This window comes from Zonotrichia leucophrys, chromosome 29 (assembly GCF_028769735.1).
Source record: "Zonotrichia leucophrys gambelii isolate GWCS_2022_RI chromosome 29, RI_Zleu_2.0, whole genome shotgun sequence".
NCBI lineage: Eukaryota > Metazoa > Chordata > Aves > Passeriformes > Passerellidae > Zonotrichia > Zonotrichia leucophrys.
In genome coordinates, this window is record NC_088198.1 from 2,407,062 (window position 1) to 2,427,742 (window position 20,681).

At 62.7% G+C, this 20,681-nt stretch overlaps 2 protein-coding genes across 2 annotated transcripts in view; both read right to left on the bottom strand.

Moving 5' to 3' along the window:
- The window catches only part of ERBB3 (erb-b2 receptor tyrosine kinase 3), a 34,180-nt gene extending 22,005 nt beyond the window's left edge, over nucleotides 1–12,175 (bottom strand). Inside the window, exons 1-11 of the mRNA XM_064734919.1 lie at nucleotides 12,088–12,175; nucleotides 8,390–8,541; nucleotides 7,085–7,271; nucleotides 5,608–5,733; nucleotides 4,957–5,022; nucleotides 4,737–4,855; nucleotides 2,930–3,071; nucleotides 1,798–1,911; nucleotides 1,600–1,720; nucleotides 1,427–1,500; nucleotides 1,260–1,350 (exon numbers count right to left, since the gene is read on the bottom strand). Coding sequence (XP_064590989.1) covers nucleotides 1,260–1,350; nucleotides 1,427–1,500; nucleotides 1,600–1,720; nucleotides 1,798–1,911; nucleotides 2,930–3,071; nucleotides 4,737–4,855; nucleotides 4,957–5,022; nucleotides 5,608–5,733; nucleotides 7,085–7,271; nucleotides 8,390–8,541; nucleotides 12,088–12,175 — 1,280 coding nt within the window. The remainder of the gene's footprint in view (nucleotides 1–1,259; nucleotides 1,351–1,426; nucleotides 1,501–1,599; nucleotides 1,721–1,797; nucleotides 1,912–2,929; nucleotides 3,072–4,736; nucleotides 4,856–4,956; nucleotides 5,023–5,607; nucleotides 5,734–7,084; nucleotides 7,272–8,389; nucleotides 8,542–12,087) is intronic.
- A 1,436-nt stretch (nucleotides 12,176–13,611) lies between these two features.
- On the bottom strand, nucleotides 13,612–18,717 carry RPS26 (ribosomal protein S26). Its single transcript, XM_064734660.1, has 4 exons — nucleotides 18,629–18,717; nucleotides 16,294–16,463; nucleotides 14,869–14,999; nucleotides 13,612–13,715 (listed from the first exon to the last, which is right to left on the bottom strand). The coding sequence occupies exons 1-4, from the start codon at nucleotides 18,715–18,717 to the stop codon at nucleotides 13,680–13,682; spliced, it is 426 nt and encodes a 141-aa protein (XP_064590730.1). The 3' UTR covers nucleotides 13,612–13,679.
- Between the last annotated feature and the right edge of the window lie 1,964 nt (nucleotides 18,718–20,681).

Below are 20,681 nucleotides of genomic sequence, written 5' to 3' on the forward strand. Positions count from 1 at the left end.
CCCCGGGAACTCAGGGGGCTCCGGGAGTGAGGGGATGCTCCGGGAGATGCTCCGGGAGTCGGGGAATGAACCGGAGATGAGGGGAGGGACACCGGGATTTGGGGGCTATGGGAGATGGGGAGGGTCCGGGAATTGGGGGGGGGTCCGGGAACTGGGGGGATGAACCGTGGCTGGGGAGGGACACCGGGATTTGGGGGGTTCGGGAGGGGCTACGGGAGATGCTCCAGGAGTCGGGGAATGAACCGGGGATGAGGGGAGCAACATCGGGATTTGGGGGGATATGGGGGGGCTACAGGAGCTGGGGAGGGGTCCGGGAGACGCTCCAGGAGTCAGGGAATGAACCGGGGATCAGGGGGATTCGGGGGGCTCCTGGAAGTGGGGAGGGGCTCCGGGAGATGCTCCGAAATTCACGGAATGCTCCGGAGGATGCTCTGAGAGCCGGGAAATCTTCCAGGAGTGAGGAAATCCTCCGGGAGGGAGAGGATGCCCCGGGAGCCAGGGGAGGCTCGGAGGAGGAGGGGGAAATGGGGAATTCGGGGATTAGGAATGCGGGAATTAGGGAAAACAGGAATTCAGGGACTGGGAAAGCAGGGAATTCAGGGATTAGGAATTCGAGGATTGGGGGAAAAGGGGAATTCAGGGATTGGGGAAATGGGGGGTTCAGGGATCAGGGAAAACGGCGAATTCGAGGGTTGGGGAAATGGGGAATTCAGGAATTGGGAATGCAGGAATTAGGGAATTCAGGGATGCAGGAATTAGGGAAAACAGGGAATTCCAGGATCGGGAATGCAGGAAGGGATCAGGGATGCAGGAATTAGGGAAAATGGGGAATTCATGGATCAGGGATGCAGGAATTAGGGAATTCATGGATCAGGGATGCAGGAATTAGGGAAAATGGGGAATTCTGGGATCGGGAATGCAGGAATTAGGGAAAACAGGGATCAGGGATGCAGGAATTAGGGAAAATGGGGAATTCTGGGATCAGGGATGCAGGAATTAGGGAAAATGGGGAATTCGTGGATCAGGGATGCAGGAATTAGGCAAAATGGGGAATTCGTGGATCAGGGATGCAGGAATTAGGGAAAATGGGGAATTCCAGGATCGGGAATGCAGGAATTAGGGAATTCAGGGATCAGGGATGCAGGAATTAGGCAAAATGGGGAATTCAGGGATCAGGGATGCAGGAATTAGGGAAAATGGGGAATTCATGGATCAGGGATGCCCGGAGGAGCACAGGACACGCGGCAGGGGCTCCTCACTTGTACAGGCTCCGTCCCCCGATGGTCTCGAGGTTCGAGAAGACGCTGAAGTTGTGCATGTGCTTGGGCCACGACTGGATGTTCAGGTACCCTGCGGGCACACCCCGGGCTCAGGGGGGTTCTGGGGGGTCCAGGGGGGTCCCAGCGCCCCCAGACCCCCTCCTCACCCGTGATCTCCCGCACTGTCCGGAACACGTTCAGCTTCTCGGGGTCCAGCGCTGAGATGTTGCGCCAGGGGTCCCTGTGGGGCCAGAGGAGGGGTCAGCGGGGCTGGGGCAGGGGGGCTGCACCCCCTAAACCCCCCCCCTGAACCCCCCAAATCCCAAATTCCATCGCTCACCCCTCCAGGCCCGTGATGAGGAAGTCGAGGTTGCCCAGGATCTTGGTGCAGTTGATGAAGGTGTCGATGTTGCTCGAGTCCACGGTTTGGTATTTGCTGCCAGCGCCGGTGCCCTCGCAGGCTGTGAGGGGTGGGCAGGGGTCAGGGGGGGGTCTCAGAGACCCCAGACCCCTCCCCTAGAACCCCCCCATTTCCTACCCTTGGGGCACAGCCCCGCGCAGGGCTCGCAGATCTTCAGCCCGTTCTTCTCCACCTCCATCTTGTCGTTGGGGCAGGCGCGCACGCACGAGCTCTGATCCACCACGAAATTATCTGGGCAGGGGGACAGCGACACCCCGGGGGTCACCTGGAGCCCCCCCAGAGCCGGTGTGGCGTAAAATCCTGTCTCAGCATCCCCGTTCTTCTCCCAGGCGTGCCAATAACCCATCTCCTCCTCTCCCTTCCCCTTGCTGAGTGCTGGCTGTCAATTTTGGCATTCCAGAAAGGGCACGGAGTGATTGGTGATGTTCAAAAGAGGCCTCTCAGCCCTGGGGAGGACCTTGGGCCATCCAGGTGTCATTTGTCCCCTCCTGTACCCGGTTGGTGGCTCCCTACCCCTTCCCTGCCCCTCTCCCTGGGGTTAAAGGAACAGCAACCACAGGGTCAGGGAGTTCTGTTGGAGCTATTGCTGCATTCAGAGTGGGCCAGAACAAAGCTCTGGATCCAAACCCTCCATCAGAACCGACTCCTTTCCTTCACCATGGCCTTAAAGCTTCTCCACCAAGGTAAACCTGAGCTCCTGCAAGCCTGGATTTGCCCCAAGTGCCCAGCTGCAATATCCAGCCAGCCAAAGGTGTGTCTGGGGTGAAACCACCACAGCTGCCACCTTTGGTCAAGCAGCAAGGGCTGGACAAAGCCAGGCACGTTCCATCCGGCTATATTGGGATTTAATTCCAATATATTGGTATTTAATTCCAATATTTTGGCGCCCAACGTGGGGCAGCTCCATCCTGGGGATGGATCAGTCAGGGAAGTGAAACCACCACAGCTGCCACCCTTGGTCAAGCAGCAAGAGCCAGAGGATCCCAGGCACGTCCCATCTGGCTATATTGGTATTTAATTCCAATATATTGGTATTTAATTCCAATCTTTTGGCGCCCAACGTGGGGCAGCTCCATCCTGGGCATGGATCAACCAGGGAAGAGACCCCTGAGGTGAAACCACCACAGCTGCTGCCGTTGGTCAAGCAGCAAGGGCAAGACGAGCCCAATCCCATATTCCCGTACTGGGATTTAATTCCAAGACCCCCCAGAGCTGGGTGACCCCCCCGGAGCCCCCCGGGCGCACTCACGGGGGCACTGGCGCACGCAGACCCCCCCGTACTGGTACTTGGTGTCGGGGTTGGGCTCCAGCTGGAAGGTGAGCTTGTTGTAGATCAGGGGCTGCGGGCACAGCGGGACGCACGAGCCGCTGTCGTTGAAGTGGCGGCAGGCCTGCGGACGGACAGACGGACACGGGATTGATGGATGGACATGGGATGGACGATGACAGATGATGGATGGACACGGGGATGGACACGGGTGGACACAGGGGACGCACGAGCCGCTGTCGTTGAAGTGGCGGCAGGCCTGCGGACGGACAGACGGACACGGGATTGATGGATGGACATGGGATGGACACAGGATGGACATGGGATGGACACAGGATGGACACGGGGATGGACACACAGGGATGGGCACAGCGGGACGCACGAGCCGCTGTCGTTGAAGTGGCGGCAGGCCTGCGGACGGACAGACGGACAGATGGACATGGGATGGACATGGGATGGACACAGGATGGACAGATGGATAGAGGATGGACACAGGGATGGACACCGGGTGGACATAGGGGACCATGAGCCGCTGTCATTGAAGTGCGGCAGGCCTGCGGACGGACAGACGGACATGAGATGGAAAAGGATGGACATGGGATGGACACAGGATGGACAGATGGACACAGGATGGACACGGGGATGGACACACAGGGATGGGCACAGTGGGACGCACGAGCCGCTGTCGTTGAAGTGGCGGCAGGCCTGCGGACGGACAGACGGACACGGGATTGATGGATGGACAGATGGATATGGGACGGACAGACGGACAGGGGGTGGGCACAGCCATGGACGTGGGGATGGACACGGAGTTGGACACGGGGATGGACATAGAGGGACGCACGAGCTGCTGTCGTTGAAGTGGCGGCAGGCCTGCGGACGGACAGACGGCACGATGATGGATGGACGGATGGGTATGGGCACAGCACGGACAGGGGAATGGGGACAGCATGGACGGGGGATGGAATGGAGTGGACAGGGGATGGACAAGAAGGGACACGTGGTATGAGTGGCGACAGGCCTGGACGGACGACGGACAGGATGGAATGGACGGACGGTAGGGCACAGACGGACGGATGGAATGGACGGGACAGACGGATGGATGGATGGGAGATGGCAGGGATGGCATGGAGGATGGATGGATGGATGGATGGACGGATAGATGGATGGACGGATAGATGGATGGTTGGACGGACACAAGGATGGTGGATGGAGGAGGTGGAGAGACAGACGAAAGAGATGACGGATGTGATCGAGATGGTCTGTCGACAGATGGTTCGGACGCACACACACACAGACAGACAGACAGACAGACAAGACAGACGGACGTACGAAGCAGTCTGTCCACAGGGGCCCGGCGCACACATGCACAGACAGACACACAGACACACAGACAGATGGACAGACAGACGGACGTACGAAGCAGTCTGTCCAGGGGCCGGCACACACACACAGACAACAACAGACACACAGACACAGACGGGACAGACAGACGACGACGAACAGTCTGTCCACAGGGGCCCGGCGCACACACACACAGACAGACACACACAGACAGACAGACAGACAGACAGACGGACGTACGAAGCAGTCTGTCCGCAGGGGCCCGGTGCACACACACACAGACAGACAGACACACACACAGACACACACAGACAGACAGACGGACGTACGAAGCAGTCTGTCCGCAGGGGCCCGGCGCACACACGCACAGACAGACACACAGACAGACACACAAGACAGACACACACACAGACACACAGACACATGGACAGACAGACGGACGTACGAAGCAGTCTGTCCGCAGGGGCCCGGTGCAGCCGCCCGCGCACTCCTCGTGGCAGCACTCGTTGGGCGCGCGGCCGAAGCAGCGCCCGTTGCACTGCGGGGCGCAGATGGTCTTGGTCACTGCGGGGACACCGGGGGTCACCGGGGGGTCACCGGGGGTCACCGGGGGGTCCGGTCCATCCCCACATCCCCCCATCCCCCCGGTACCCCCCGGTTCTCACGTTTCTGGCAGTCGTCAGGGCCCGGCCCCCAGCAGTGGCCGCCGCAGCTCTCGTGGCACGGGGGACCTGGGGGACAGAGCCAGCAATGGGGTCATGACAGGGGACCCCAAATACAGGGAGACCCCACAGGGACCCCAAATACAGGGGGACACCAAAGGCACCCCAAAGAGACACCAAAGTGACACCACAGGGACCCAGAAACAGGGTGATGGCAAAGCAAACGGTGACCCCAAAGGGACTCCAAAGGGACTCCAAAGCCAGGGGTCACCCCAATCCCAGGGGTCACCCCCAAAGTGACCCTAAACTCAGGGCTGACCCCAAAGGGACCTCAAACCCAGGGAGACCCAAAACCCAGGAGTGACCCCAAAGCCACCCCAAAGTCACTCCAAACCCAGGGGTCACCCTACAGTCCCCTCAACCCCAGGGGTGACCCCAAAGCCACCCCAAAGTGACCCCAAAGCCAGGGATGACCCTGAAGCCACCCTGACCCCAGGAGTGACCCCAAAGTGACCACAAACTCAGAGGCGACCCCAAAATGACCACAACCCCAGGGATGACTCCAAAGCCACCCCATCCCGGGAGTGACCCCAAGCCCAGGGTGACCCCACAGCCCCCCAGGTGTCCCCTTTGTCCCCCTGTCCCCGCACGCACAGGCGCGGCCGTTGTCCCTCACGAGCGGCTCCAGCCGAGTGTCCCTCATGATGTCCCTCCACTCCACCGTGTCCACGTGGCACAGCTGCGCGTTCTTCTCGATGTACACCCCCCCCGCCAGGATCTCTGGGGACACGGGGTGACAAAGGGGTGACAGGGGGGTGACAAAGGGGACAGACACCCCCAAACCCACTTGGCAGCACAGGGACCATGGGAACTGTCCCTGCTCCAAGGGACAGCACAGGAGACACGGGGGTGGCACTGCCATGGGATGGAGATCTTGGAGGGCACAGAGGGGTGGCAGTGTCCCCAATCCCAGAGTGTCCCCACCCACCATGGTGTCCCCAAACCCTCCATGATGTCACCAACCCACCATGGTGTCCCCAACCCCACAATGTCCACAACCCCACGATGTCTCCAGTTCCCCCACAATGTCCCCAACCCCACAATGTCCCCAACCCACCATGGTTTCTCCAACCCTCCATGATGTCCCCAACCCCACAGTGTCCCCAACCCTCCACGATGTCCCCAACCCCACGATGTCCACAACCCCACAATGTCCCCAGTTCCCCCACAATGTCCCCAACCCCACAATGTCCCCATCCCACCACAATGTCCCTAACCCTCCACGATGTCCCCAACCCCACGATGTCCCCAACCCCACAATGTCCCCAGTTCCCCCACAATGTCCCCAACCCCACAATGTCCCCAACCCACCATGGTTTCTCCAACCCTCCGTGATGTCCCCAACCCTCCATGATGTCCCCAACCCCACAGTGTCCCCAGTTCCCCCACAATGTCCCCAACCCCACAATGTCCCCATCCCACCATGATGTCCCCAACCCCACAATGTCCCCAACCCCACAATGTCCCCAACCCCCACAATGTCCCCAACCCCACAATGTCCCCAGTTCCCCCACAATGTCCCCAACCCCCACAATGTCCCCAACCCCACAATGTCCCCAGTTCCCCCACAATGTCCCCAACCCCCACAATGTCCCCAACCCCACAATGTCCCCAACCCACCATGGTTTCTCCAACCCTCCGTGATGTCCCCAACCCTCCATGATGTCCCCAACCCACCACGATGTCCCCAACCCACCATGGTTTCTCCAACCCTCCATGATGTCCCCAACCCCACAATGTCCCCAACCCCACAATGTCCCCATCTCACCACGATGTCCCCAACCCCACAATGTCCCCAACCCCACAATGTCCCCAACCCCACGGTGTCCCCAACCCCACATGTCCCCAACCCTCCATGATTTCTCCAACCCTCCGTGATGTCCCCAACCCTCCATGATGTCCCCAACCCACCATGGTTTCTCCAACCCTCCATGATGTCCCCAGTTCCCCCACAATGTCCCCAACCCCCACAATGTCCCCAACCCACCATGGGGACAATGTCCCCAACCCCACAATGTCCCCATCCCACCACGATGTCCCCACGCCGCGTTGTCCCCTCCTGGTGTCGCACCCGTGAGCTGGTTGAGGCCGAGCTGGCGCAGGGCGTGCGTGGTGTTGGGGTTGTAGTTGAGCAGCACGAAGAGGGCGAACTTGTCCTCGTAGAACTGCGTGCCGCGGATCACGCGCAGGTTCTGCAGCGGCAGCGCCGCGAACACGTTCATGGCGATCAGGATGTAGCCGGTCACCTCCCGGATGGTCTGCGGGGGACAGGGGTCACCGGTGGCCTTGGTGACACGCCGTGGGGGCGGTGAACCACCAAAGCGGCCATGTCCTCCCCTTGGTGGCCACTGTCCTCCTTGATGGCCACATGGTGGACGTGCGACCTCTAAACTGGCCATGTCCTCCCCTTGGTGGCCACTGTCCCCATGGTGGAAATAAGACCTCCAAACTGGTCACATCCTCCTTTTGATGGTCATGGTCCCTCTTGAAAGCCATGTCCTCCCCTTGGTGGCCACTGTCCTCCTTGATGGCCACATGGTGGACGTGCGACCTCTAAACTGGCCATGTCCTCCCCTTGGTGGCCACTGTCCTCCTTGATGGCCACATGGTGGACATGCAACCTCTAAACTGGCCATGTCCTCCCCTTGGTGGCCACTGTCCTCCTTGATGGCCACATGGTGGACATGCCACCTCTAAACTGGCCATGTCCTCCCCTTGGTGGCCACAATGCCCGTGGTGGACATGTCACCCCCTCAATGGCCATGTCCTCCCCTTCATGGCCACGGTCCCCATGGTGGAAATATGACCTCCAAACTGGTCACATCCTTCTTTTGATGGTCATGGTCCCCCTTGATAGCCATGTCCTCCCCTTGGTGACCTTGGTCGCCATGGTGGCTCTGAACCTCCAAACTTGTCACATCCTCCTTTTGATGGCCAGTGTCCCCATGGTGGCTGTGTCACCTTCAAACTGGACATGTCCTACACATGGTGGCCACAGTCTCCATGGTGGACATGCGACATGCCAACTGGTCAAGTCCTCCCCTTGATGGCCACGGTCCCCATGATGGACATGTCACCTCCAAACTGGCCATGTCCTACACCTGGTGGCCTTGGCTGTGGTCCCCATGGTGGACATGTCACTGCCTCAATGGTCACACCCTCCCCTTGATGGCCACATGGTGGACATGTGATCTCCAAACTGGCCGTGTCCTCCTTTTGATGACCGTGGTCCCCCTTGATGTCCACTGTCCCCAAACTGGCCATGTCCTCCCCCGGGTGACAGCAGCAATGTCCCCCATGATGTCCCTGTCCCCCTGGAGCTGTCCATGTCCCCCTCAGTGTCCCCTCAGTGTCCCCTCGGTGTCCCCGGGGTCACCTGGAGGAAGGAGAGGTCCTGAGTGTGGTCGATGAGGACGATCTCCAGGTTGCCCATGACGATCTCGCAGTTGTTGTACATCTTGTGCAGGGTCTGGTACTGGTGCTGGGCATCGCCGGTCACGCTCAGCCCGTTCAGCGTCCCCGCGCACACTGCGGGCACCACCGTGTCACCGGGGCCACCACGGTGTCACCAGGGCACCCGCCGTGACACCGGGGCACCCACAGTGTCACCGGGGCCACCACAGTGTCACCGGGGCCACCATGGTGTCACCAGGGCACCCACTGTGTCACCGGGGCCACCACGGGGCCACCACAGTGTCACCAGGGCCACCACATCACTAGGGTACCCACGGGGTCACCGGGGCCACCACGGGGCCACCAGGGCACCCACTGTGTCACCGGGCACCTGCCGTGTCACCGGGCCACCACAGGGCCACCATGGGGCCACCACATCACTAGGGCACCCACAGTGTCACTGGTGCCACCGGGCCACCATGGTGTCACCAGGGCACCCACAGTGTCACCGGGGCCACCATGGGGCCACCACAGCACCCACAGGGTCACTGGGCCACCACAGGGCCACCACAGTCTCACCGGGGCCACCACGGGGCCACCAGGGCACCCGCCGTGTCACCAGGGCCTCCATGGTGGCCCTGTCCCCTCATGGTGCCCCTGTCCCCTCCATGGTGGCCCTGTGCCCTCCATGGCCTCCTGGCTATGGCAATGTCCCCATGGGGTCCCTGTCCTTTCCATGATGTCCCCTCACGGTGTCCCTGTCCCCTCACGGTGTCCCTGTCCCCTCCATGGTGCCCCTGTCCCCTCATGGTGGCCCTGTCCCCTCATGGTGTCCCTGTCCCCTCATGGTTGGTACCCCTGTCCCCTCACGGTGTCCCTGTCCCCTCACGGTGGCCCTGTCCCCTCACGGTGTCCCCTCATGGTGTCCCTGTCCCCTCCATGGTGTCCCTGTCCCCTCACGGTGTCCCTGTCCCCTCACGGTGCCCCTGTCCCCTCCATGGTGTCCCTGTCCCCTCACGGTGTCCCTGTCCCCTCATGGTGCCCCTGTCCCCTCACGGTGTCCCTGTCCCCTCATGCTGTCCCTGTCCCCTCACGGTGTCCCTGTCCCCTCCTCCGCCGTCCTTGCCCCCCACCCCTGTCCCCACCCCTGTCCCCCCGCGCCGTCCCCGCCCCGGTTCCTCCCCCGCCGCTCCCTCGCCGTTCCCGGCTGCCCGAACCGGCCGGGCGAGCCTTGCGCAAGGCGGGCGCCCCGGGCTGGGCCCCCCCGCCCCGCCACGCCCGCCCGGACTTCGGCCCCGCCACCGCCGCCGCCCGGGCCCGCGGCCGCCCCGGCTCCCCCCGGGCCCCTCGGTGTCCCCCCGGCTCCGCAGGGGCTCGGTGTCCCCTCGGTGTCCCCCCAATTCCCGGGGGGGCGGGGTGGGCTCGGTGTCCCCCCCGTTCCCGAGGTCCCCTCGGTGTCCCCCCGTTCTCGGGGGTGCAGGGTCCCCTCGGTGTCCCCCTAATTCCCAGGGGTGCGGGGTCCCCTCGGTGTCCCCTCGGTGTCTCCCCCGTTCCGAGGTCCCCTCGTTGTCCCCCCCGTTCCGGGGTCCCCTGGGTGTCCCCTCAGTATCCCCCAATTCCCAGGGTCCCTTCAATGTCCCCTCAGTGTCCCCCCAATTCCCGGGGGCTCGGTGTCCCCTCGTTGTCTCCCCCGTTCCGGGGTCCCCTCCGTCTCTCCCTCGTTCCCGAGGTCCCCTCAGTGTCCCCCCCGTTCCGGGGTCCCCTCGATGTCCCCCCGTTGTCCCCGTTCGGTCCCTCGATGTCCCCTCAGTGTCCCCCCCGTTCCCGGGGTCCCCTCGATGTCCCCTCGTTGTCCCCCCCGTTCCCGGGGGCGCACAGATCCCCCTTTGTGGCACCGCACAAAGCCGCGATTGTGGCGGGCGGCACCGAGGGGGGGGGACCCGAGCCCCCCAAACCGGGACCCCCGGGGGCACCGAGGGCTGCGGGTCCCGCCAGACGTGACTCAGGCCCCGGCGCTCAAAGGCGGCTTTGTCCGGCCCGGGACCCTCCGGGGGCGGCCGCGGAGCTCGGGCCACGCTCGGGAAGGGCCCCCCCCGCCCCGGCCGCGCTATTTGAGCACGGAAAGGGCTAAAAAAAGGTCCCAGCTGCGATGGCAGCGGCCCCCGGCCCCCGCCGGACCGGGGATGGGCACGGGGGGCCCGGGACGGGGGCGCTGCGACCCCCGGGAGACACCGGGGGGGTCCCCAGAGGGTTGGGTTGGGGGGGGGGCACCATCCCGGGACCCCCGAAGGCGCCGGTGGATCATTACCGGGGTCCCACGGCGGGGTTGGGATTGGGACTGGGGGGTTCGCGACCCCCGGGTGCACCTGCCCGCGGGGGTGGGGGGCGATGCTGGAGCCCCCTCCCCATCCCGGGCGCCGCGGCGGCGGCGGGAGCGGGCGTTATCAGCGCCGGCAGCTCCGGCACGTCCCCGCTATCAACCGCGTGCCACGGCGGCCCGGAATAGCACCGGGGGGCACCGGGGGGGCACCGGGAGGGGCTCGCTGCGACCTCCTGCCCTCGGCACAAAGCGGGCTGTGTGTGCGGCCCCGAACAAAGGGGGCTCTCAGAGACCGGGATTTGGGGGGAGCGGGGCTGGGGCCGCTCCCCGGGGTGTCCCCGAGGTGTCCCCGAGCCCCCCGAGATGTCCCCGAGCCCCCCGAGGTGTCCCCGAGCCCCCCGAGGTGTCCCCGCACCCCGCGCTGTTCCCTCTCTCCCGGTTGCACCCAAATCCCGTGGGTGGCACCGGAGGCGTCGTCGGTGGCACATGGAGCGGGGGGCACAGCGAGGGGTCCCCCCGGTGTGCCCCCCACCCCCGGGCACCCCCGGGTACCCCCCGGGTACCACCGGGCACCCCCGGGGTTTCGGGGCGGCGCCGGCCCCACCTGCGCGTCCAGCGCTCGCTGTTTTTCCTTTGGGAATTGAAAAACAACTCCCGGGCGGCCGCGGCCCTTCCGGGGTTCCGGGGGTTCCGGGGTTCCGGGGCGGGCAGGGCCGGGGGTCCCTCCGGGGGTCCCCCCGTGAAGGATCCCCCCCCCGTTCCCCTCGGGGGTCCCCCAAAGGCATCGCCGGGCCCGGACCCGCAGCCGAAAATAACCCCGGGCAGCTGCGGGGCCGCAGGTGCGGGACCGGGAGGGGCAGCGAGAGCGGGGCCGAACCCGGAGAACGGGAACTGAGAACGGGACCGAGCACGGAACGGGGCACCGAGAGCGGGACCGAGACCGGGACGGGGCACCGAGAGCGGGGCCGAACCCCGAGAACGCGAACCGAGAACGGAACCGAGCACAGGAGGGGGCACCGAGCCCCGGGAAGGAGCCCAAGAGGAGCCACCGAGCTCGGGACGGAGCCCGGGAGCGGCCACCGATCCCCAGCCCCGCCGGAGCCGCGGTCCCGGAGCGGTTTCAGTGCCGGTCCCGGTGCCCCGGAGCCGAGCGGTCTCCCCGGGACAGCACCGGGAGCTCCCGGGACGCCCCCGCAGAGGAAGCGCCCGGGGGAATTGCCGGGATTGGATCGGATCGGGTCCGGTACCGGCGGAACCGGCACAGCAGCACCGCCGCGACCCCCGAGCGCTCCGGTGTTTCCCGGTTCCCCTTTGCCGAACGCAGCCCCGGTTCCCCCGCTCCCGCCGGTGCCGGTGCTCACCTGCCTGCGCCGAGCCGGGCGCGGGGAGCAGCAGCGGCAGCAGCAGCAGCAGCGCCCGGGGCCGCTCCCGGTGCCGGTGCGGCTCCATCGCGGCGCCCCGGTAGCGGCGGAGCGTGCCCGGGAATGCACCTGGCGCGGGGCCGGGCCGGGCGGGGCCGGGCCGGGCGGGGCAGCCCCGGGAACGGGGAGGGGGAACGGGGACACCGCGCTTCCCTCCCCGCCCCGCCCCGGGACCCGCCCGGGGCACCGGCACCGCCACCGTCCGCCCCCGCCGGGACCGGCCCCGAGCGCGCCCCCGGCCCGGGCCGGGTCCCCCCGAGATCCCGGTCCGGTGCCCCCCTAGCCCCGTTCACAACCCTCGGTCCCGGTCCTGGAGCGAATTCGCCCCTTCGAGCACCCGGCCCGGTTCCCCCGGTGTCCCCTCAGTCCCGGTGCAAAGTTCGGCCCCCGAGCCACCTCCAAGGCCCGCTCCGGTCTCCCGGTGTCCCCCAGACCCGTTCACACGCCCCGGTTCTGCCGCCCCCCGGTCCCGGTCCTGGAGCAAAGTTCGCCCCCCCAGCTCCCGGTCCGATCTCCCGGTGCCTCCCCAGTCCCGTTCACACCCCTCGGTCCCGGTCCTGGAGCAAGGTTCGCCCCTCCGAGCCCCCGGCCCACTCCGGTTCCCCGGTGTCGCCCAGACCCGTTCACATCCCCGGTTCTGCCGCCCCCCGGTCCCGGTCCCGGAGCAAAGCTCGCCCCCCCAAGCCCCCGGTCCGATCTCCCGGTGCCTCCCCAGTCCCGTTCACAACCCTCGGTCCCGGTCCTGGAGCAAAGCCCGCCCCTCCGAATCCCCGCTCCGGTTCCCCGGTGTCCCCCAGCTCCCGGTTCTGCTGCCCCCCGGTCCCGGTCCCAAAATTCGCTCCCCGGAACCCCCGCTCCGGTTCCCGGTGCCCCCCAGCCCCGTTCCCGTTCCGAAATTCGCCCCCCGAGCCCCCAGCCCGGTTCCCGGTGCCCCCCCAGTCCCATTCACACCCCCGGCCCCACGGAGACCCCTCCCCAAAAAAAGAACCGAGGGGGTTTTGAACCATCGAAGCCCCCCCAAAACACGGGGAGGGGTCGGGACCAACGGAGACCCCCCCGAAACACCCCCAAAACGGGGGGGCCTGACCCCAAACACCCCCAAAACGGGGGGGCCTGACCCCAAACACCCCCAAAATGGGGAGGGTCTGACCCCAAACACCCCCAAAATGGGGAGGGTCTGACCCCATCACGACCCCTCCCCCAGGTCGGGGCAGCTCCTGGATTTGGGGTGAGGGGTCCCCCCTGGAATGAGGGGGCTGAGACCCCCTCAGGACCCCCCAATTTCCCCCCAAATTTAATCCCCCAAAAAACCACGGAGCCACATTTGGAGCTGCCCCCTCCTCAAGATTTGGGGTGACCCCAGTTCCCCCCCATAACCAGGGGGCTGAGACCCCCTCAGGACCCCCCAAATCCCCCCCAGGACCCCCCAAATCCCCCCAGGACCCCCCAAAGGACGGAGCCGGCTCGGGGCAGATCCTTTATTGACTCTGGGGGTCTCTGCCCTGGGGGTCCCGCGCGGGGCCGGGGTCTCCTCACATGGGCTTGGGGGGGGGCCGGGGGGCTGCTCCCTGCAGAGAGAACCCAAAGTTAGGGGGGCACAGAGACCTGGGACCCCCCCCAAAACCGTGTGGGACCCCCCCCAAACCCTTCCAGGACCCCCTGGGACCCCCCAAAACCGTCTGGTGCCCCTCCAGGTACCCCCAGACCCTTCCAGGACCCCTCTGATCCCCCTGTGACCCCCCCACTTCTCCCCAAGGACCCCCAGACCCCCCCCCAGGACACCCCCAGACCCCTCCCAAACACCCCTGGGACCCCCCAAGATCTCTTCTAAACACCCTTGGGACCCCCAAAACTCCTCAGGGACCCCCCCAGAAAGCCCTGGGACCCTCCCAGACCCCTCTAGAGTAGAAGTGGACTGGGGGGCTGTAGTCCAGAAACCCCCAGACCCCTCCAGGACCCTTCTAAACACCCCTGGGACCCCCAAAACTCTTCAGGACCCTCCCCCCTAAACACCCCTGGGACCCCCAGACCCATTGGGGACCCCCCAAACCCCTCGAGGATCCCCCAAACCCCTCAAGGACCCCCAAAACCCTTCAGGAACCGCCCCCAAACCCCTCCTAAACACCCCTGGGAACCCCCAAACCCTTCATGGACCCCCCAAAACACCCCAGGGACCCCCCAAACCCCTCGGGGACGCCCCCAGACTCACAGCGGGGCAGAAGTGGGGTGAGGGGGGTGCGGTCTGGAACCCCCCAGACCCCTCCAGGAACCCTCAAACAGCCCTGAGACCCCTTGGGGACCCCCCAAACCCCTCAGGACCCCCCAAACCCCTCAAGGACCCCCCAAACCCTCAGGACCCCCACCCCGACCGCCAACCCTTCAGGGACCCCCAAAACCCTTCAGGAAACCCGCCCCCCAAAACCCCCCCTAAACCCCCCTGGGACCCCCCAAAACACCCCAGGGACCCCCCAACCAACCCCCTCAGGGACCCCCCCCAAAAACCCCTCAAGGACCCCCCCAAACCCCTCAGGACCCCCCAACCGCTTCAGGGACCCCCAAAACCCTTCAGGAACCGCCTCAAACACCTCCTAAACACCCCTGGGACCCCCAAACCCTTCATGGACCCCCAAAACCCCCCAGGGACCCCCCCAAACCCCTCAGGGACCCCCCCAAACCCCTCAGGGACCCCAGAAACCCCTCGGGGACCCCCCCCAGACTCACGGCGGGGCGGAAGCGGGGCGGGGGCGTGCGGTCCTTGCGGGCCTCCCGCGAGCGGTTCCGAACCACCTTGCTGTGGATGGCGCAGCTGACGCAGTAATGCAGCTTCACATAGAGCTTGGGCAGCACGTAGGCTGGGGAGGGGGCAAAAAAGGGGGTCAGGGACCCCAAAAAACAAACTCAGGGACCCCAAAAACCCCAAAAAACAAACCCAGGGAACCCAAAAACCCCAAAAACACACCCAGAACAACCCTCAGGGCAGTAATGCAGCTTCACATAGAGCTTGGGCAGCACGTAGGCTGGGGAGGGGGCAAAAAGGGGGTCAGGGACCCCAAAAACCAAACCCAGGGACCCCAAAAATGAGATCCAGGGACCCCAAAACCCCAAAAATGAGATCCAGGGACCCCAAAAACCCCAAAAAACACACCCAGAAGCAGCCCCAAGGCAGTGATGCAGGGGTGGGCAAGGAGGACAATTTTGGGGGACAGTGGGGCTGTTTGGGGTGACAGAGGGAGCAGGGTTGGACCTTTTGGGGGGGTCAAAGGGTCCCAATTTTAGGGGTGACAATGGGGCTATTTTGGGGGCACAAGAACAATTTTTTGGGGTGAGCAGACTGCAATATTTGGGTGACAAAGGGACAATTTCCAAGTGACAAAAGGACTCTTTTCAGGGCCAACCAGGGTTTGATTTGGGGTGACAGAGGAGCAATTTTAGGGAGAAAATGGGGTTATTTTAGGGGCACAGAGACTAATTTTTGGGGTGAGCAGGGTGGGATATTTGGGGTGACAAAGGGACGATTTTTGGGGTGACAATGGAGCTATTTTGGGGGCACAAGAACAATTTTTTGGGGTGAGCAGACTGCAATATTTGGGGTGACAAAGGGACAATTTCCAAGTGCCAAAAGGACTCTTTCCAGGGCTGAGCAGGGTTTGATTTTTGGGGTGACAGAGAAAATCTAGGAGAAAATGGGTTATTCAGGGCACAGAACTAATTTTGGGTGAGCAGGTGGATATTGGGTGCCAAAGGGACGATTGGGTGACAAAGCACTATTTTGGGTGACAATGGAGCTATTTTGGGGGCACAAGAACAATTTTTTGGGGTGAGCAGACTGCAATATTTGGGGTGACAAAGGGACGATTTTGGGGTGACAAAGGCACTATTTTGGGTGACAATGGGGCTATTTTGGGGGCACAAGAACAATTTTTTTGAGGTGAGCAGACTGCAATATTTGAGGTGACAAAGGACATTCCAGTGCAAAGAACTCTTCAGAGCTGCATTTTGGGTGACAGAGGAACTATTTGGTGGGCAATGGCTATTTTGGGCACAAGAACAATTTTTTGAGTGACAACTGCAATATTGGGTGACAAAGGGATAATTTTCAATGCCAAAAGAGCCTTTCCAGGGCTGAGCAGGTTTGACCACACTCACATCGAAACCTGGCCTCGGAGATGTCCCTGACAGCTGCAGCCTCCACGATGTTCCTGATGACGAATTTCTTGATGGCCTTGTCCTTGGGCACGCAGCGGGCGCAGTTGGTGCAGCGGATGGGCTGCACGTGCCCGCGGCCCTTCTTGGCACGGCGTGTTCCTCCCTCTTGTCTGCGGGGGGAGAAGCGGATTAACCATGGGAGAGTGGATTAACCACGGATAACCATGGGATACCACAGGAAGCGGATTAAACCACGGGATTAACCACGGGAGAGTGGGATTACCACGGATTAACCACGGGATAACCACGGATTAACCACGGGAGAGCAGGATTAACCATGGGATTAACCACGGGATTAACCACGGGATTAACCACGGGATTAACCACGGGGAGAGCGGGATTAACCACGGGATTAACCATGGGGAGAGCGGGATTAACCACGGGATTAACCACGGGATTAACCACGGGGAGAGCAGGATTAACCACGGGATTAACCATGGGGAGAGCGGGATTAACCACGGGATTAACCACGGGATTAACCATGGGGAGAGCAGGATTAACCACGGGATTAACCACGGGTAACCATGGTATTAACCAATCGGGAGAGCCGGGATTAACCACGGGATTAACCAGGTATTAAACCATGGGGAGAGCCAGGATTAACCACGGGGAAGCGGATAACTAGGATTAACCACAGGGAGAGCGGATTAACCAAAGGAGAGAGCGGGATTAACCACAGGATTAACCATGGGGAAAGCGGGATTGAGCCCAGATCAAGGCCAGAGAGCCCAGGATTGAGGCCAGGATCAAACCCAGAGAGTCCAGGATCAGCTCCAGGATCGAACCCAGGATTGAGCTCAGGGAGAGCAGGATCAGCTCCAGGGTTGACCACAGGACTGAGCCCAGGATGAACCCCAAAGAGCCCAGGATTGAGCCCAGGATCAGTCCCAGGATGAACCCCAAGATTGAGCCCAGGGAGAGCAGGATCAGCCCCAGGGAGCCCAGGATTGAGCCCAGGGAGAGCAGGATCAGCTCCAGGATTGACCACAGAATCAAACACAGGCAGATCAGGATTGAACCCAGGATCAGCCCCAGGATGAACCCCAAGATTGAGCCCAGGGAGAGCAGGATCAGCTCCAGGATTGACCACAGGATTGAGCTCAGGATCAACCCCAGAGAGTCCAGGATGAACCCCAGGATCAACCCCAGAGAGGTCAGGATTGAGCCCAGGATCAACCCCAGAGAGCCCAGGATGAACCCCAGGATCAGCCCCAGAGAGCCCAGGATGAACCCCAGGATCAACACCACAGAGCCCAGGATCAATCCAGGGATGGAGCCCAGGATGAACCCCAGGATCAGCTCCAGGGAGCCCCAGGATCAATCCCAGAGAGACCAAAATCGAGCTCAGGATTGAGCCAAGCCCCAACCCCACAGAGCCCAGGATCAGCCCCAGAACTGAGCCCAGGATAAAGCCCTGAGAGCCCAGGATTAAGCCCAGGATTGAACCCAAAGAGATTAGGATTGAAACAGGCACTGAGCCCAGGATCAGCCCCAGGATGAACCCCTGAAAGCCCAGGATTAACCCCAGGATTGAGCCCAGGGAACTCAGGATCAACCCCAGAGAACCCCAGGACGAACCCCATGATCAGCTCCAGGATGAACCCCAGAGAGCCCAAGACTGAGCCCAGGATAAACCCCAAGGAACTCAGGATCAACCCCAGATAAACCAGGATGAACCCCAGGATGAACCCCAAGATTGAGCCCAAGCTCAGCCCCAGAGACCCTCCGGGATCCCTCATTCAGAGCAGCCCCAGCCCCATAAAAACCCCACAGACTCCCCCAGGTCAGCCCAGTCAAAACTACCCCGAGAGCCATAAAAATCCTAAAGAACCTAAAGATTTCAGCCCCATAAAAACCTCATAAAGCCCCCCGGATCAGCCCCGTTAAAGTCGCCCTCGCTTCCATAAAAATCCTAGAGAATCTAAAAATTCCATCCACAGCCTCACATCCTTCTCTGATTCCCCCCAAATCCCCTTGGAGACCCCAAATGCCCCCCAAAAGCGCCCTCAGCATCCCCTGTCCCCACATCCCCTTTTGAGCTCCCCAAATTCCCCTGGAGACCCCAAATCTCGCCCCAAAAAGCCCACTCGGCATCCCCTGCCTCGCATCCCTCTCTGATCACCCCCAAATCCATCGAGAGACCCCAAATCTCCCCCCAAAATCCCCCTCATCCCCCCTGCCCCACACGAAGCCCCCCCCCAAACCCCTCCGTGCCCCTCCCACGCTCCCCCCGCCGCTCCCGCACCCCCCCCTCTGATCCCCCCGTGCCCCACACGGGCCCCGCGGCCCTTTCCGAGCCCCCTCGGGCCCCTCCGCGGCCCCTCCGCGCCCCCCGGGCCCTCCCGGCCACGCCGCGCTCACCATGGCGGCTCTGAGGGAGAACCGGAAGAGGCGCGGCCGCAGCACCGCCGCGCTTTTATCCCTCCGCTCCCTCCGCCCGGAAGCGCCGCCGCCGCCGCTCCGGTTCCCGAGGAGGCCTCGCAGCGGCTCCGTCCGAGGTACCGCGGCGAGTGGGGTGGGCGGAGAGCGGCGGGAGTTGGGGGGGAATTAACGGGAGCGGGGATGGCGTAGGGACTATTTTTCCTGCGGTACGCGGAGGGATCCGCGCAGCGCACGCGGTGAAAAAGTTCCCGCGCACTGCGTGTGACGTCACCCCGCAAGGCGCGCGCCGCGGGGGCTGCTGGGAAATGTAGTCCGGAAAAGGGGCGGGGTCCTCTCCCATCCATGGGGGACCCCCCAGTGACGGGGGGGTGTCCCCAACCCCGGGGGTCCCCAAGGTCCTGTGTCCCCTCCTCCATCCCTGAGTGTCCCCAATGGGTGCCCCCAAACCCCCTAAGGGAGACCCCCAATGTCCTCTGTCCCCATTTCTGGGTGTCCCCAATGTCCTTTGTCCCCTCCTGGGTGTCCCAAATGTCCCCAAAAAACCCTAAAGGAGACCCCAATGTCCTTTCCCTCCATTTTTGGGTGTCCCCAGTGTCCCCTGTCCCCATTTCTGTGTCCTTTGTCCCCATTTCTGGGTGTCCCCAATGTCCCCTGTCCCCCCTGGGTGTCCCCAATGTCCTCTGTCCCCATTTCGGGGTGACCCCAGTGTCCCCTGGGTGTCCCCAATGCCTCCTGTCCCCATTTCTGTGTCCCCTGTCCCCTCCTGGATGTCCCCTGTGTCCCCTGTCCCCATTTCTGTGTCCCCTGTCCCCTCCTGGATGTCCCCAGTGTCCCCTGTCCCCATTTCTGTGTCTTTTGTCCCCATTTCTGGATGTCCCCAATGTCCCCTGTCCCCATTTCTATGTCCCTTGTCCCTCCCTGATTGTCCCCAATGTCCTTTATCCCCTCCTGGATGTCCCCAGTGTCCCCTGTCCCCATTTCTGTGTCCCCTGTCCCCATTTCTGTGTGTTTTGTCCTAATTTCTGGGTGACCCCAGTGTCCCCTGGGTGTCCCCAATGCCTCCCGTCCCAACTTCTGTGTCCTCTGTCCCCATTTCTCAATGTCCCCAGTGTCCCCTGTCCCCATTTCTGTATCCTTTGTCCCCATTTTTTGGCTGTCCCCAGTGTCCCCTGTCCCCATTTCTGTGTCCCCTGTCCCCCTGGGTGTGTCCCCAATGTCCCCTGTCCCCATTTCTGTGTCCTTTGTCCCCATTTTTGGGTGTCCCCAATGTCCCCTGTCCCCATTTCTGTGTCCCCTGTCCCCATTTCTGTGTCTTTTGTCCCCATTCCTGGATGTCCCCAATGTCCCCTGTGCCCTCCTGGATGTCCCCAGTGTCCCCTGGGTGTCCCCAATGTCCTTTTCCCCCTATTTCTGGGTGTCCCCAATGTCCCCTGTCCCCATTTCTGTGTCTTTTGTCCCCATTTCTCAATGTCCCCAATGTCCCCTGTCCCCATTTCTGGGTGTCCCCAATGTCCCCTGTCCCCATTTCTGTGTCCCCTGTTCCTCCCTGATTGTCCCCAATGTCCTTTATCCCTCCATTTCTGGATGTCCCCAACGTCCCCTGTGCCCATTTCTGTGTCCCCTGTGCCCTCCTGGATGTCCCCAATGTCCTTTATCCCCTCCTGGATGTCCCCAATGTCCCCTGTCCCCCCTGGGTGTGTCCCCAATGTCCTTTCCCCCCATTTCTGGATGTCCCCAATGTCCCCTGGGTGTCCCCAATGTCCTTTATCCCCATTTTTTGGTGTCCCCAATGTCCCTTTTCCCCATTTCTGTGTCCCCTGTCCCCATTTCTGGATGTCCCCAATGTCCTTTGTCCCCATTTCTATGTCCTTTATCCCCTGCTTAGTGTCCCCAATGTCCTTTTGTCCCCATTTTTGGTGTCCCCAATGTCCCCTGGGTGTCCCCAA